Source organism: Macrosteles quadrilineatus, unplaced genomic scaffold, assembly GCF_028750875.1.
Source record: "Macrosteles quadrilineatus isolate MER2022 unplaced genomic scaffold, UCM_ALF_1.0 Scaffold_1__1_contigs__length_201487025, whole genome shotgun sequence".
Classification (NCBI taxonomy): Eukaryota; Metazoa; Arthropoda; class Insecta; order Hemiptera; family Cicadellidae; genus Macrosteles; species Macrosteles quadrilineatus.
In genome coordinates this window covers 154,034,310-154,051,381 of record NW_026542594.1, presented here as the reverse complement: position 1 = coordinate 154,051,381, position 17,072 = coordinate 154,034,310, and the positions used below count along the sequence as shown (strand labels likewise).

The 17,072-nt window shown below is 35.5% G+C and overlaps 1 protein-coding gene across 1 annotated transcript in view; it reads right to left on the bottom strand.

Moving 5' to 3' along the window:
- LOC128987761 (E3 ubiquitin-protein ligase RMND5A) overlaps positions 1-17,072 on the bottom strand; it is a 33,777-nt gene that overhangs the window by 5,002 nt on the left and 11,703 nt on the right. The window contains exons 3-6 of the mRNA XM_054408776.1: positions 6,676-6,813; positions 5,712-5,849; positions 2,005-2,137; positions 1,613-1,778 (exon numbers count right to left, since the gene is read on the bottom strand). Coding sequence (XP_054264751.1) covers positions 1,613-1,778; positions 2,005-2,137; positions 5,712-5,849; positions 6,676-6,813 — 575 coding nt within the window. The remainder of the gene's footprint in view (positions 1-1,612; positions 1,779-2,004; positions 2,138-5,711; positions 5,850-6,675; positions 6,814-17,072) is intronic.

Here is a 17,072-nt window from a genome sequence, read left to right as displayed (position 1 = left end):
TTAATGAACATGTTTATATTGCACCAAAACATAATTGAACGTTATATTTGACAGAAACCACAATGAATAACACACATATTTGATCAAAATGACACTCGTAAATACAAAGAAGATCTGGTCTTTAAGATCAAAATAAAATATTTACAAGACACAAACTACCGTGAATTAATTTCTTTGAAAAAAATCTGTAACAGTTTTCTATTTTTGAACAAAGAAATAATTTTTTTTACTCTACTTTCATGTTTTGTTACACAATCTTGTCTGCAATAATTGGAGCATTGTATTGCAAACTGGGTAAGAGGGGAGGGTCTATGACCTTGAGTGGGCCTGGGCCAGGCTGGTGAAAGTGATTATTATTTATTGGTTTCTTTAGTTTACATCCTAACGACCCTTCCTACCCAGAAAGAGACACTGCGGTTTCAAAATCATTGAATTAGTTTAAAAACATTGACTTGTGTTGGTAATTAAGACCGTCCGTCTGCATTTAATTTCACTTATTTTTCCTGGAACGTTTCCCAGTTGAGTGTACATGCTTTAAGCTTTCTTAGTTGTTATATTTTAGTGATTTTAGTAATGGTTTTAATAAGTTATTAAGGTAATGTGACAATGTTTAATTATTAATAACACAATTAGTTACCATGATGTGTCATTATTTAATTTAATATGAAATCCTTTAAAACAACTACCCAACAAACAGCAAACTTCTCCGAAAACTAACTTTATTTTCTATCAGTTAGTTTTTAACTACGGTAACTAATAACTTCTATCAGTTACTTTTTACGGGACTTAACTAGTTAGAATATATTACTAACTTTCCTAACTATGATGGCAGCCTTAGACAATTTATACTTTATTTATTTTAATTTTATGACATTTTTCAACCTCCTTGAATAGCAGCCTTTGTAAAATAAAGGGGGTTATGCTTAATCCTTTTATCAGGAAAATCAATTTAAAAACTTGAAAACATGCGAAATAGTAGTTAATGCAACAACCACATAAAGACTATTACAACGTTCAAAGCATTAGAATTTTACTTTTTTTCCTCTCAATTCTTGAACCTCATTGATCCGTTACTACTGTTACTAGGGTTGTAGAGTAAAAAAAAGGTGTTTGTAAAGTAAATACAAATTGCTATCAAGTGAATCTTTTCAATTCTAAGAACTAAACTGAAACGGCTAGTTTAAAATACTCCAGCTGCAGCAAACCTGCAGACTAAGCAAATTTCCATTTGCCTGATTTGATTTTAAATTAATTCTATTTGAATAACATTAGGTTTAACGAGAACTTAGGCCTACCTTAACCGACCTTTTGAGTTATCCAAACTAGGTCCAAACTTGGTCCGGTCCCATTAGGGTTGGTTAAGAGGGGGTCAACTGTATAAAAATATTCATAGATATAATCTAACTTTATTTTTCAACAAGTTATCCTTGGTGAATTTCCTCATTGATATTTTTTAAAGTCAAACCTTTTGCTGTTTTTTTTTTAAGGTAAGTAAGGTAATCATTATGGAAGATTATTTTATACCATACTCAAAGTACTACAATACTTGTACATTTCACAGTTTCTGCTTTAGATCTTGGTGTAAATGTGTTTTAGAGATGGAACAACTCACCAAATACTAAGAGGACTCTCAACACTGAGTCCAAGTTGAAAACAAGCATCTCTGGTGAATATGTCGTAAATCTCTGACCAGAGTCTCGGCTCCAGCAGATGGGAGTACGGGGAGGAGCTGATCCCATGAGGTAGGTACAGGAACATTCCCATCAGGTTCTGGATGTCTACAGAAACAGAGTTAATTGTAATAGCAAGTACTTTCTTGCAGTAGATAACAACAATGAAACACTCTAAAGCAAATTACAAAATAATTCATTTGCTAACTGAGGTTATTTCTTCTTACAGTTATAGTAGCTCTATTTCTTAAATATTGTAATGATTGTGAGTGACTGAGAGAGTGGTATCTATTTGCCTTTATAAACATAGATAATCAATCTGTTCAAGGGTTACCTTTTTCGTGTCTGTTTACAAACTGACTGAGGTGTGTTCGAGCATATTGGATAGCTTCTGTCTGAGCTGCAGATCCTCGCTGGATCAGGTCAATGAACCGAAGTTGGTGGAGTTTGAACTCGAGAATTGAACTCTGAAAATGCAATAATACTCACTAAAAATGGTTGTAGGCAAAAGCCTTTCAATTCAAATAGTTTTAATTTTACCATCACCTCGGAAAAACTACTGAAAAACACGAGCCAATTAAAAAAGAGAAATAAAGCAGAACGAGAAAAATTACAAACTAAGGACAACTCAATGTGTTAGTTGAAATACAGTATAAGACACTTTTTAAGTTGATTGATTGTCACAGTCAATGTCAAAAAAGATCACTGTAGGCCTATTAGTAAAAACAATGCATCTATAGTTTCAGTGTAGGATTCAAACAATCTGAAAATTAATGTGAATAGTCTAGAAAACATCGGAGTTTAAAACTTGCCTGAGTAGAATTGGCAAAACTCCTAATCAGCTGGCTTTTTAACCCTTGAGAACTGACCTTTCAACTGTACTACTATTTGAGATATTCCCACAATATTCAAAATGTTCAAGTTTAACTTTAGCAAAATTCTCATATAGGGAATAAGGAATAAGCTATTCCCGTAGGCCCTAAGACATACAGTAGACTTCCTCTTTTTCAGACTCCTCGAAACGGAGGCCAATCGGGATAACAGTCTATCCAGTTAAACCAGCGTCCTGTAAAACTTATTAACTGATGTGCAGATAAAACTGTCTGGTGAAAGAGATATCACTTCAGCCGAGTGTAGTCCTGTTAAACCTGTATTATCCTAGAGCAGTCTACCGTATACCAGATTTACTTTTTCATTTTTATGTCCCCAGAGACCACAAATAATATACTTTAAAATTCATATACATGTGTGTTGGTTAACAAGATAACTGAACTAACATTCAATCGATTTTGATTATTTGGTACAAACATGTAAACCTAGGTTTATTAGGACTGGGTTTGCGAACCAGCATGATTGATTGAACTACGGAAATGGGGTATTATGGGGGTAAAAATTGGTTTTCCCCTTTCTGGCCCTCGAAACACAAAATATTACAATTTCTTGTAAAATTAATTTTATGTAGCCTATAATTATAAGTTTGACTATTTACATTTTTCCAAAATGTAAACATTGAAACTTTGGAAACCCATGGGGCATAGTCAAAGGGAAATATAATAACAGGAACAGGAATATGTCTATATGTTTAACAGAAGCTACCTTCAAACAAAATTTTATTTCAATCGGTTCAGTGGTTCTTGCGCTATTGAGTAGCAGACAAACACACACCATCTCATTTTTATAGATTATAAGGAGAATTGTCCATTAAATTAGTTTTTTTTTACTACTTAAACAGTGGTACTATTTAATCGTGCTCATTTTTACCATCTTAAAATTAAAAAAAATTTACGGTAACTAGCCCCGCCGCAGCAAACTCGCAGACTAAACGAATTTCCACTTGCCTGATTGGATTTACACTAAAACGTCTCCTTAAAAATATCTCATTGATTCCCTATTTAGGCCTAAATAGGATTAGTTTGACGAGTACTTAGGTTTGCTGCAACAGGGAGGATAAAAAGGTTTTTTTTTTTGTAAAATGTAAAATAGTTTAGTATAAAATGAATGCATTTTCCAAATTTGATCAAAAAATGCTCATAAATAATAAGCAAACTACAACAGTTTACAAAATTTTCTCCATAAGAATAACATGGAAATTTTAAATTTAAAATATTTTGGAATATCCTCCATAGCCATTAGGTGTATAATAACACTTCATTGTACTAAATTATTGGTTTTTTTAAGCTCTACAAAATGGTTTGGAAATAAGTTGCTAAATTTTATGTTTTTAGGGCAAAAATGGGGAAAACCTATTTTTACCTCATAAAACATCCCATAAACCCCTTTTCCCATAGTCCGATCATACTAGTTCACAAATTCGTTCAAATAAATGTAGATATACTCGTTTGTCCCAAATTTCATCAAAATCGGTTAATTTTTTGCTTGAGTTATCACGCTAACGGACGGAAGGTATGGGGGTTTAGTGAGTGGGAGAAAATTTCGTGCCGTTCCGGCCAAACCTCGCATACGGGGTTGGTTCGGCAGATTGGCCACAACCTAAACCCCAACTATCACTTGTTAGCTGCGGAGAGCTACCTTCTGCCACTGGGTGTTGGTCCACCTACAGAACCAATTGAGGGGGGCCCTAGACTAAGGTGTAATGCAATCCGTGCCAAGAGTCTTGTGGCACTGGGGGCCTAATATTCAGTGTCTTAACGGAGCCTTCTGGGAACCAGGGGTAACCCAGTCGTACGCACCCCTTACCTCTCTAATCGGGTCACTGGGGAGGTGGACTTAGATACCCGGTATTCGTGAGAACAATGTAGACAATCTGACCCAAATGGAGGAGGAAGGTCTACTGAAATCTGACGATGACGACAAGCTCTCAGAAACCGGAAAGGAATGGAAAACGACTTTCCAGGGGCGTGTGAAGGTATATTTATGTGCCCAGCCCTACAAGGTCTGCGTATGAGATCCCTCGTACGAAAAACGACTTTCCAGGGGTGAGTTGCAAAGACGGAGGATAGCGGATGCTTTAGCCAAAGGCGAAAAGGTGCTATCCAGAAGTGAGAGGAGGCTGGTGTGGGCTGCCAACCACCCTAACTCTGATCCCTGCAAAGCCAGTTCCTCCCATAACTAGGATGCTGGGAAAAAGCAGGGCAAGGGTGGTACCCCAAAGCTGACTCTAATGAAGCCTCCAGGAAGAAAGGTGGAGGCTGTGCTAACGCAGCCAAAAAGGATTGGCTGGTCAAGCAAGTTCAGGAGCTGAGTCCTTTCAGGGAAATCTCACTACGGCTTGCCCCAGCCAGAGACCTTGTGAAAGCTGTGAAGGTATATTTATGTGCCCAGCCCTACAAGGTCTGCTTAAGAGATTCCTTGGCCTATTGATGAGAGATCAATAGCCATAGTCAAAAGGCTCTCACGGTTCACCAAGGACCTGGGATTTGATGGAGAATGAGGACCTGTGAATGAGGGTGCACAATGAGCTGTTCTAGCTGCGATGCAATCCCATGGTGACTTGTAAGCCTGGCCCTCTGTTAAAAAAAAAAAAAAAAAAAAAAAAAAAAAAAAAAAACGCTAACGGACACATATATAATATGAATTTGACCGGATTGTGTTTTTGGCCTCTAGGGACCTCAAAACAAAAAATCAAATCGGTCCCGGGTCCAGGTCTTACCATGAATACTACAGTAAAAGCTTATTCCCTATATGGGAAATTCGCTAAAAAGTCATAAATACCCACTTTAAAATCATAAATACCAACTTTTTTAAGCACATAGGTATTTTGCAAGTTTCTTGAGCTGTTTACCCACCATATATCACAACTTATAACCTCTAATTCAACAAAATGACCATAACTGTTTTTCTTATTTTAACACGACACAATAGTTCCAATAAAAAATAATGCTAGTGTTCTTATAAACACTCACACCTTTTATAAATACCCACTGGGTACCCAGCTTGGGTGATGGAGGCCCAGTCCATATCACAAAAGGTGAAAAAAATATTTATGTTTGATTATAGCAAGGTCTTGCAAGCGAACAGATTAGAAAGATAAACGTTGTATGTATTCAAACAAGTATAATTGATCTCAGTTGTCAACTTTACCCGAGCATCCAGCGCCTCTCTATGAGCCACTGCCCACTCCAGAGCTGGGCCGAGATCTTTCTGTTTCAAACAATCTAATATTCTATTTAGTTCTGTAAAAGGTTCCTTCACCTCTTCTTCTGAAGGTAACCCTGCATCCTGAAACAAACCAAATCTCAAATAAAACTAATGTAGCCTAATAATGATTTACCTATAGCTAAGTTCTTCAAATGAATGTGAAGGTTGTTAAGATAGGGGCTTAAGTCTATGTAACCAGTTTACAATGTTCTTGTACAAGATCTGAAGATGAGTACAGTAGACTCCCTTTATCCGGACACCTTTTAACTGGACATCGATTAAACCGGACTACACTCAGCGGAAACGACATCTCTTTAACCGGACAATTTTTATCAGCATATCGGTTTAACCGGACTAGATCGGCAAGAAGTGGCCGGTACTAAAACGGCTGTTCTTGTGGGAAAGATTTGGGACCAGTGATCAAGTGTTTTAATACAATGCTCTCCTAAATTTAAGTCAAATGCTGTATACAGTATGCATTTAAACGGTCCGTTTTAAGGTTTTGGGGGCCTCGGTTTACCCGGAAAACCATTATCCGGACTGGCTATGGTCCCGAGGAGTCTGGATAAGAGGGAGTCTACTGTACTTAAGTCCTCGAAACGTGTAATCCACAAGGATCACTCTGCCAGTACTCAGATAATTTTATACCTTTTATCTTTTATGTATAAAAACAATGATAATTAACCTATTAATATGGAGTAGCGTAACACTTATATATCTGTTAGCCTGATAAGTACATTGTACTCTTTCCTTTTATACTGCATATTATTGTATTTCTTTTGTTCTTTGACGTTGTCTACTCAATGTAATGTTGACAAATGACAATAAATGGATTTTTATTCTTATAAATACTAATAGGCTACTTGAAATGAAATTTTCAATGAATGTAAAAGTGTATATATAATACCTGAGCAAGTTCTTGTGCAATGTCCAGCATTCCTTGGCGATAAAAGTGTTGACAAATTATTTGGTTCAAGAGCATGATTTTATCTGAGCCAGAAAAAACATCCTCTCTACTCGTAGATGCAAAATCAGCAACAAAATTCTGGAAATATGAAGAGGATTAGATTAAATATATTTAACTTGTCTATTCTTTGTGAGGGGATCTCCAAACTAACTATCCAACGAGATAACTTAGAAAGTTTTTAATTGTCTCACCACAAAGGTGAGAGAGCGACAAATATTTAGACAAACTAAAACATAATACATCTATCTTAAGACTGTTTAAAGAAACTCTGAATTTTAATTTGCTCAGCAAGAAAAATCTATGAGAAGTATCAAACAAAAAAACTCAAATTAATGAAATAAAAATTTTTCCTGGTGCTATGCCTTTTTTTGAATTACGAGACACGTTCGGAAAGTAAGCTCCATTTCCATTATTCTTTGCGGTAGTGCTGCAATCGCAGTTCAGCATATCCACAGCAGTTACTTTGTGTCAACTGGAAGGTGATGCCATTTTTAACTCATTATTGTTGTTGTGCACTTTGTAACGCTTGTTTTTAATGGCTGCGTTAATTGAGAATGTTGAGCAATGTTAAAAAATAGTGTGGGTAGTAGATTTTTTAAATAAATTTCTTTTCTGTATCTGTACTTCTTATTTTTTATTTCAAAAGGGAAAATACGTTTTCCAAACGTACCTCGTATGAATTTCTTTCATTGTAGCCAAAGTTTTGTGCTAAGCCTAGGTTTTTTCACAGTCAACAAAGTTCATGACTCGTTTATTGTTTTAATATTTTCATATTTCAAGAAGTATAATTTTTATAATATTTATTAGTAGAGGTGTGCAGATATCCGAAAAATCGGGTCGACCTTGAAGCTATATATAGACTTGCACTACTTCCCTAAACCTAAAGGACTGGCGAGTGGTATTCCAATCACAGGACAAGATACGTTGTTTTTTGGGTATTCATTGCCTGGTTGTTTGACTTTGGATTGTCTTATTGTGTAGAAACTTTGAATAATCAAAAATAAAATTAGAACTAACCACGATTATTTAGCATTTATTGTGTATATTAAATGATTAAATGATAGGGACCAGGGGAAATATACAAACTTTTGTCATGATTTGAATTTAAACATCAAAATACAATATTGCACAATCATGATATTTTAGGTCATTGACCTTTATTATGCATCCGGTATTGCTGTTTCAGAAGAGAAGCACGTTGATAAAATGATAAATTATAAATTGATATTCCCGTGGTTAAAAAGAATTATTTTATAAACCTATAAAACAAAATCATAAAATCTTACATAAAGATATAATAGCAATTGTAAAAAGGGTATAAATATAACAACCATTATACTTTCTCTTTGTTCTTCTATTTCTTAGGTTTCCCTTCATCACGCATTCAACAAGTTGCCTAGTTGCCATGGTTACTAATCACCCATGTCGTTATCAGCTTTTGTGACATAGCGCACAGCAGGGGGTAAAACTTGACAAAAATCTGTTAACTTTTACCTATTATTTAATTAACAATGTACTTTATTGGTACTGTATTAATAAATTGGCCGATTTTTGTCAAATTTTACACCAAATTTATTGAAATTTCAAGGTGAATATCAATAAAACAATTATTACCAAATATTTTTATTAATTTAAAAGATCGATTTGTGGTATTGGGTTCCCCACTGAGTGCAGCCGAGCGGCACTAATGAGGTTTAAACCGCCTTGGGGGTGGACAATAGATGGCTTATCACACCCAACCCTCCCCAGTGATCTGGAGAAAGCTTGTAAAAAAACTATTGCACAAGCGTGACTTGACATTGGACTGCTTCAACTTTAATTTTTTTCAAATGAACTGTGATGTTTCAAAATCAACAACAATAATTTTTGACCATACTGCATAACCATTAGGGGGGCCACCAGTTGACCGACAAGATACTTGGTCGTCTTGCCACTAGACCGTCTTTTTTAATTAAATAGATAAATACTGAAAACCAGTACGTCGACAAGTTATTTCATCGGCAGTCCAGTTGACCGGCCTGTAAATCTAAATTATTATATACGAGAAACCAACTTGTCGTCAATCCTCCCGACCGACTTACCACTTGCTCGTCTTTTAGGTGGGGATGTGTTGAGCGGCAGTGCCAGCGGCGCGCGCAGCTGTGGAGGGCACTGCAGGCGTACCAACTTCTGTATCTTGTAGCGGCGGTTTTCATTCCGACGATTTTCAGCTATCACAATGCAGCGGACTAGCGAGGTTCTTATTACGTGTAATTGTTTGTTTCGCAATCGATATTTTGTTATACACAGTACAGTGAATATAAATAGGCCTATGTTAGTTTACTTCAATGAAATAAATGTTTTATTTAGCTAAATAAATAAAAATACGCCGATTGAACAAATAAAATTGTTACAGACAACAGGAAGTCCTTAATATGATCAAAAAAGTGTTTATCTTTATTAAAAAATTACTGAAATTTGTAAACTTACTGCTGGCGACAAGGGTGGTGCCATACATAGGTTTATCAATAAATAAGATAAACATGGACAACCTTATGCAGCTATAAGTCAGGAAACATTTGTAGAAACATTAAAAAGCAATACCAATTTATGAAATATGATAAAATATTTACAGGAAATGTTGATTACTGTATATACATCGTGAGTATCTCCAGCAGTTACACACTGGTGATCTTTGAGTTGACTCTTTTAAACTCATTGATTATTACTTTTTTTCGTTTTGAAATAAATTCTGTACTAGTGTACATGTTGCTCGAATTCGAGCAATTGCAAAGTATTACAGGACTTATTTCAAAACGAATAACAGTCATATTTACAATGAGTTTAAAAGAGTCAACTCAAAGATTACCGGTGTGTAACTCATGGAGATACTCACGCTGTATATAACAGTAATCAACATTTCCTGTAAATTTATATCATATTTCATAACCTGGTATTGCTTTTTAATGTTTTCTACAAACATTTCCTGACTTATAGCCATATAAGGTTATCCATGTTTATCTTCGTTATTGATAAACCTAAAGCATTCCGGCCGGTTTTCTCCTTTTCAAAATGCCTCGCTGTACATGCAACATATGTCATTGATAGAGGGCGCATTTGTAACCTAATAGTTGAGATTGTCCAGGTCATGTGCTGACTGTGATGAGTTAAGCCTATTACGCGCTACTGTGCTGTAGCTGCGGTCGTTATCACGATTACGCCTCCTGTCTATGTTTCGTTGTCGTCACGTCGGAGGCATTTAAAAGAAACAAAACAACAAATAAACAAATTATAGCTACACAAAACAACGATAAATGCACAAACTTAAGTTACAATCATGCTAACACAATCCATCATAGCGACACAAAACAACGATAAATACACAAATTTAACTGTATTGTTCTGGGTGAGGTTGCATGTGATGAAAATGACAGCACATTTTACACATTGCCAGGTTACAATACATTCTCTTGGCTTAGGAAAACAAAAGGTGGAGGAGGACTTATAATGTTTGTAAATGCACAAAAACTAATTTTCACACCAATCACAATACACACTATAACCTATGAAAACATAACGGGTGAATTAGAGCTGCTTGGGTCGAAAGATCAAACAAAATGCCTCATTCATGCGGTGTACAGACCCCCTTCCTCCTGTAGTGGCTTTCCCCTCCCACAAGCGATCAAAGAGTTGGATACAAATATCAGTAATTATAATAACTACAAGAATTTTATTTTACTTGGAGACGTTAACATCAATCTAAACGATAAAACCAATGCATATGTACAAGAATATGAGTCCATGCTGGTGTCATGGGGCCTAGATAGAGGTATCTGGGACAATACTAGAGAGGAAATAAGGCTAAATGTATTAACACAATCATGCATAGATCATATATATTACAGATTTAAAAATCCCTTTGAGAAAATATACACAGGTGTGATAAGAACCAAAATTTCAGATCACTACCCAATAGTAGCAAAAATTGAATTTGCGGGAGGAGGAAAAAGAGACACGCAGGTAGAAAAACCTAGATTAAATGAGCCGCTCTTGGAAATAAAGCTGAAGCAGGAAAATTGGACTATTACAAACCACGATGATGCAAACAAAGGTTTTGAAGAGTTGGTTTTAAAGTTTAAAAAGATTTACCAAGAATGTTCAATTACTTTTTTCACCTCAAGTGGGGGGCATACTGGGCAAAGAAGCGCTCACAAGAGAATCAAGCAAAAGGAATGGATGAACAATGAGATTTTAGACTTGATTAAGGAGAGAGACAGAATTTTTAGGCTATGGAAAGGGGACCCCTCAAACAATAGGCACAGACAACTATACAAAACCCTTAGGAATCAGGTAGTCAACAAAATAAGAAATACTAAAAATAACTACTATAAGAGATTGTTCGAAGATAACAGTAAAAGCACAAAAAAGATATGGGAAAATTTAAACGGGCTACTAAACAGAAAGAAAAAGACCAGTATTGATGACACAGTTAGAAATGCAATGGGAAGTATATTAAGTAAAACAGATGTTGTGAGTGGCTTTGCTCAGTATTTTATTGATGGAGTGGATAATATCAAACATGATTGTATTAATGGTAACAGACTCTTAGCACCACAGCCAGAGTTTGATATACAACCCCTACAAAGCCTATATATACCACCCGCTACTACAGAAAAAATCAAAGCAATAATTAAATGTATGAACTCAGATAAATCACCAGGTATCGATGGAATAAGAATGAAGGATATAAAGTTAGTAGCTGAACACATATCAGAACCACTATCAAAACTTATTAACCTATCAATTTCACAGGGAACTTTTCCAGATTGCTTAAAGACATCAGTAATTAGGCCTATCTACAAGAGTAAAAGTAAGAAAGAATTCCAGAACTACCGTCCAATAGCAATTTTACCATCCTTTGAAAAAATTTTGGAGAAATATATCTTGAATTACCTATACAGTTACATAGAAAGCAATAACTTTTTGAGCAGAAAACAATTTGGCTTCAGAAAGAACCTCAGTACAGAACATGCCCTAACAGAATTTGCAAATACCGTGAACAACATTTTGAATAATACTTGTCATGGATTAGGTATATTTATAGATTTTTCTAAAGCTTTCGATACAATTGAACACTCAAAAGTAGTCTCAGCTCTTGAAAAACTAGGTGTGAGGGGCCCCTACTTGAGATTATTTGACAGTTATCTCAAAAACAGAAAATTTGTAGTGAAAGTAATGAATGAAATTAGCGATGAAAAGGATATTAAATATGGTGTGCCTCAAGGGAGCCAAATTGGACCAATACTATTCATTATATACATAAATGACCTACTAAACAGAATTACAAATTGTGATATATGGGCATACGCTGATGACATCCTCATTTTCTCCGGTCACAAAAATTTAAAAAATGCAGTTGAAAATTTACAGGACGATTTTAATATACTCAATAAATGGACACATGATAATGGTCTAATTATTAACGAGCAAAAAACTTGTATCTTGCATTTTCACCCAAAAAATATCAAACTAGAAGGGAGTGTAGTTATAAAGTACCATGATTGCAACTGTTTAAAGGGCTTAAAAGGGTGTAACTGTGCTGACATAAAGGTGACAGATAAAACAAATTATTTGGGCCTTACAGTAGATAATAAATTAACTTGGAAAGATCATGTTTCTACGTTAAATAGAAAACTAGGCGCATGTACTGCATTGATGTACAATTTAGGAAATAAAATTACACCAGAGGTTAAGATAGTTGTCTACAAATCTTTGTTTGAGCCTGTAATGAGTTATGGCATTAATGTGTGGGGAACTGCTGCTAATAGCCATTTAAAAATTGTAAATAGCCTGCAGAAAAGATGTTTAAGGGCATTAGGCCTAAGGGGAGAGCATAATAGCCAAGATGATACCAAATATAGTATAAACAAAATGCTAACTCCAAAAGGACTCTTTGTATACAATGTTTTAATCCAGCACCATGGAAACAGTTTGTATAAAACCAAACCACATAGGGTAATACATACAAGGAATGTTATAAAATACAGGACGCCAATACCCAATACTACGTATGGCCAAAGACTGGCAGAGTATTTGGTGCCATACCTGTTTAATAGACTACCAACAGGGATAGAAAATATACAGAACCTAAAGGCCTACAAAATAGCAGTCTCTGAATGGCTTTCAAGCTGCGACCTAAACTTACCTTAGAAATTAGATCCCCTGGCCCAAATGATCTGATTCAGGCAAAAATGACTAGGCCTAGGTGGCATCTAACAATACACTGACACAAAATCACACTAACACAGACACTTTTACAAACACTAAATAGTTTTCCCTACACCAACACAGACAAAAACCAGGATTTCAATTAGGCTAAGGCTTTGTTAGGAAACAATCATAATACTATGAAGATGAAGCACATTAACAAACACACATCAAACCCACTATGTTAAGGACACAACACTTAAAACATTTTATAGGGAAGAAATACAATTTCTGACGCTTTATAATTGTTATTATTATTATTTTTCTCTGCTTTTTGTGAATTGTGAGAATGCATGCATGCATGGGCGTTTCACAGTGAATGAGAGGTTATGTTCGTTCGGTCAAACCAAACGGACTAAGGTTTCAGGTCTTTTTTTTTGTTCTTCTTTTTTTTTCAGTCAGCTCAGCTCGGCCGGCGCTGCCAGTGCCAGTCTGCTGTGCAAACAAACAAACAGTTCAAACATGGTCTACGAACCATGGAAAACAAAGAGGACCAAATATGAGCAATCCAAAAGAATTCCGTAGATTAAAGAAATATTTATGTCACTACATTTTAGATTTTTTAGTGTGCTGCCAACTACTTTGTTTTAAGTTAAAGTGCCTGCCGCAAACCGCCGTAGAAATATAGGACATTAAGAAATCTTTGTTCAAAAAAAGAAAAAAAAAATGTGTAAATTATTTGTTTGTTAGCCTTATTGTATCAATTGGACCTCACCGACAAGTTTATAAACTTGGTGAGGCCAGGCTGTTGTAATTTTCAGAATAAATATATTTGTATTTGTATTTGTATTTGTATTTGTAAGATACTTCCATACTAACACGATCCGTCTTGGGGGTTATGTTTACACAAACTCAAATAGTAAATAAATGTACTCAATGTGTTTCATTGAATTGAAAAGTAAATAACAGCAATAAAATTATACAGCTGATCAAAATGTAAACAATTATGTTCTTCATAAGGATAACATGGGAACTTTCAAAGCCACTGGGGCAGAGCCCAAGGGACTTTTTCAAAAATGTAAGGTCAGTTTGCAAATCTACGCGACACGTTCTTTCCAATGAGACGTCAATGGATAAAATCGGTTAGGAAATGGCGGAGGAGTTCAACCGACAAACTTTCGTGTAGCGTATTAATTATATAGATTACTTTGAAATTGCTCGAATTCGAGCTACATGTACACGAGTTTGAATATTAAATTAACTAACATATTTATGTAATAGGAGGGTCAAATATTGTTAACAGTGGTGAGGTAACTACCGTTACATTTATTCAATTGAGAGATAAATACAAATTGATAATACCGGTTATTTAAAGCTTTGTTGTCTATTTTTCCCTATCTTAAAAAAATAAAATAAAGAATGAATTTAGACTTTTGGTGACATTAGTTTGTACTATTTCTCCTTAAATGACACTGCTGTCTTGGTAAGCAATAGTTATCTCGGTAAACTATTTATTTGCTGAAGTGCACAGTGTGCTACTTAGCCTGAGAAACATCTTTTGTTTTATGATTTTGTTGTAGGCCTATTGAAAACCTTGTCTAGAAGGAATTCCCATTGCCTGTGTTACCGGGGAGAAGTTTTTCTTAGTAAAGTCTGTAGACGTCTTCGGTTTTACACAGAAACATGTAATTATAATTGAAGAAGTACATGTTTTATCCTCTCACGTTGTTGCGTGGACAATACTATGGTGATTCAATTCTGTGTACTTCAATTGTCTAACTGGCCCTAACTGACGCATCCTTGTTTTTTTTTTTACTAAATAATGTAGTCTTTACTTCCGTGGATCTTTGCGTTTTATTGTTTAACTGTCCTCAAGTAAGTCTGTGTTCTGAGTAAGTACTTCAAATGCACGGCACTACTGTATATTCAGATTTTCTAATGAACTATCATAGATAAAAGGAGTATAGACATGTATGTATGACAGAGTATGTCTACTCCTTTTATCTATGGTACTATTTCCAAGTTCATCTGGACGACCCTGCAAATCGTTTCTATTAAAAAAAATTGTATTTGGTTTATGTTTATGAACTTGTATGAGTGTTGTTAACTAAAGCTAAATTCACATCAAATTAATTAATTTAATTTATTTTAATAGTATTTCTAATTAATTTCAGTTTTAAGAACATATAGTAAATAAATCCTTGTTGAAACGGCTGTACTATCCATGCAATTATTGTCAAACTATATGTTCAAAGATTCCTGGACGGCAATGTTATAATACTAGTTGGAGCAGAGGTACTGGATCTAGGGTTAATACAGTTTTGTGACGTGTAAGGTATATCACTGCAGAAGTAGTTAGCTCAAGAATTATGACGCGGATGACAAAGATTGGTAGCTTTTGCTATAATTATAAAAAAAAACCAAGTACATAAAATCATTCACAGTTTTTTTTTCACAGTCTATTGAATAGCCTGCAGTTAAGTTCAATCTAATGAAGAATATAGACGTGGCCAGAGTTCCAAACGATTTAAGCAACAACTGTTTACATGAACTATCCTATATGTAAGTTTTTTTTTTTTAGTGTGCAATGTACTTATTGAATTTTCATTAGTAATATATCATGGCTATATCGTTTATGTAAAAGTATCAAAAGATAGTAAAACGAAAACGAAACAATCAACCAAGACCAGTGACCGAAACAAGTGTCGAGCTGGCGGCGCCGCGCCTACCTCGGGATTCCCCGAGGGCAATAATTCATCTTTGAAGTAACACCGGTAACACTGACTCACTGGCCGACACGGATACCCGCCTACCACCCCCTTTGTGTCGTCACCCTATGACCACCGGTCGGTCGGCCACCCATCCAAGGAAACTCTAGACATCGGCGGCTCTTTGTCGTTTGTTGACCAGCGTATTTTCTAGAGTTGAATGTATACCCTCACTCACACCAGGGAATAAGTAAACTGTAGTAGTTTTCTTGTTTATGAAAATATTTGCATTAAATTAGAAAAAAAATCATTTATTTATTTATAAAATGTTATTATTTTACAAAAAAAAAACACACTTTTACCCTCCCTGTTGCAGCAAACCTAAGTACTTGTTAAACTTATTCTATTTAAATATGGAATAACTGTGATATTTTCAAAAAGTCATTTTAGTGTAAATCCAATCAGGCAAATAGAAATTTGCTTAGTCTGCAGGTTTGTTGCGGTGGGGGTATATTTCGTCATAAACTCTTTTGCCACTTAAGAATCTTCAATAGTAAAGTGGCAACTAAAACGCGACTCCAGCGACCCAATTCTGGCGGCGCTCTAGAACTACCCGAAGGCCTTTTCCGGTATTACGCGTGCCGCATCACACAAGTAGTTTTCCCGCGCCCCTATTCAAACGCTTGTAGGCGAAGAAAAAGAAAGCGAGTTGACGACCGAGGCTAGGTCGACCCGATCGACTTCGACAGCTGTTTTACTGTCTCTCTCCCTCTCTCTCTCTGTCTTTGGATGTGTAGGGTTGGCGAGGGTTGTAAAATTGCTGAAAGTGAAAGGGACGTGGCTGGCGCTACGTTCCTAGTTTTTGGCCTCTTGATGCTAACACTGGGTCGGCTACTCGAGATCAAACAACAGCGTTTGTTTAGTACAAAATTGGGTCCACAGTCACATCTATACTTATTTAATACGCAAGCAGGATTTTTGTGACAATTATTCCTCCGAAACTACTGAACCGATTGACATGTTTTTGGTGTCATTGGAAAGAGCGTAACGTGAAGTTGTGCAGGAAACTTTCTTTTTAGGTAAATAATTAGAGAATGAGGCCCTGGGACCCTTTAAAGTTTCGTATTTCTCCATAAGATTAACACGGGAAACAAACATTGTTTTGAAACTCCAGCTGTTGTTAGGAATTAAATATTAATAATTAGTTGCTCCCCATGGAAGCATGAGAGTTCTGTAGAGTTTGTAGCCTATACCTTATTGTCTACAAATTGGCTAAATAACTTAGGTACAGTACATTATAAAAGCTGACAGACTTTTTATTTTGACTTAAATTGTAAGCTTACCATTTCCCGTCCATGGGCAGTTTGATAGTTAAAAAATAACCCTTTAAACTGGAATAGGACTGTTATGTAAATTGTGAGTATTTCCATTAGTTAATAATCT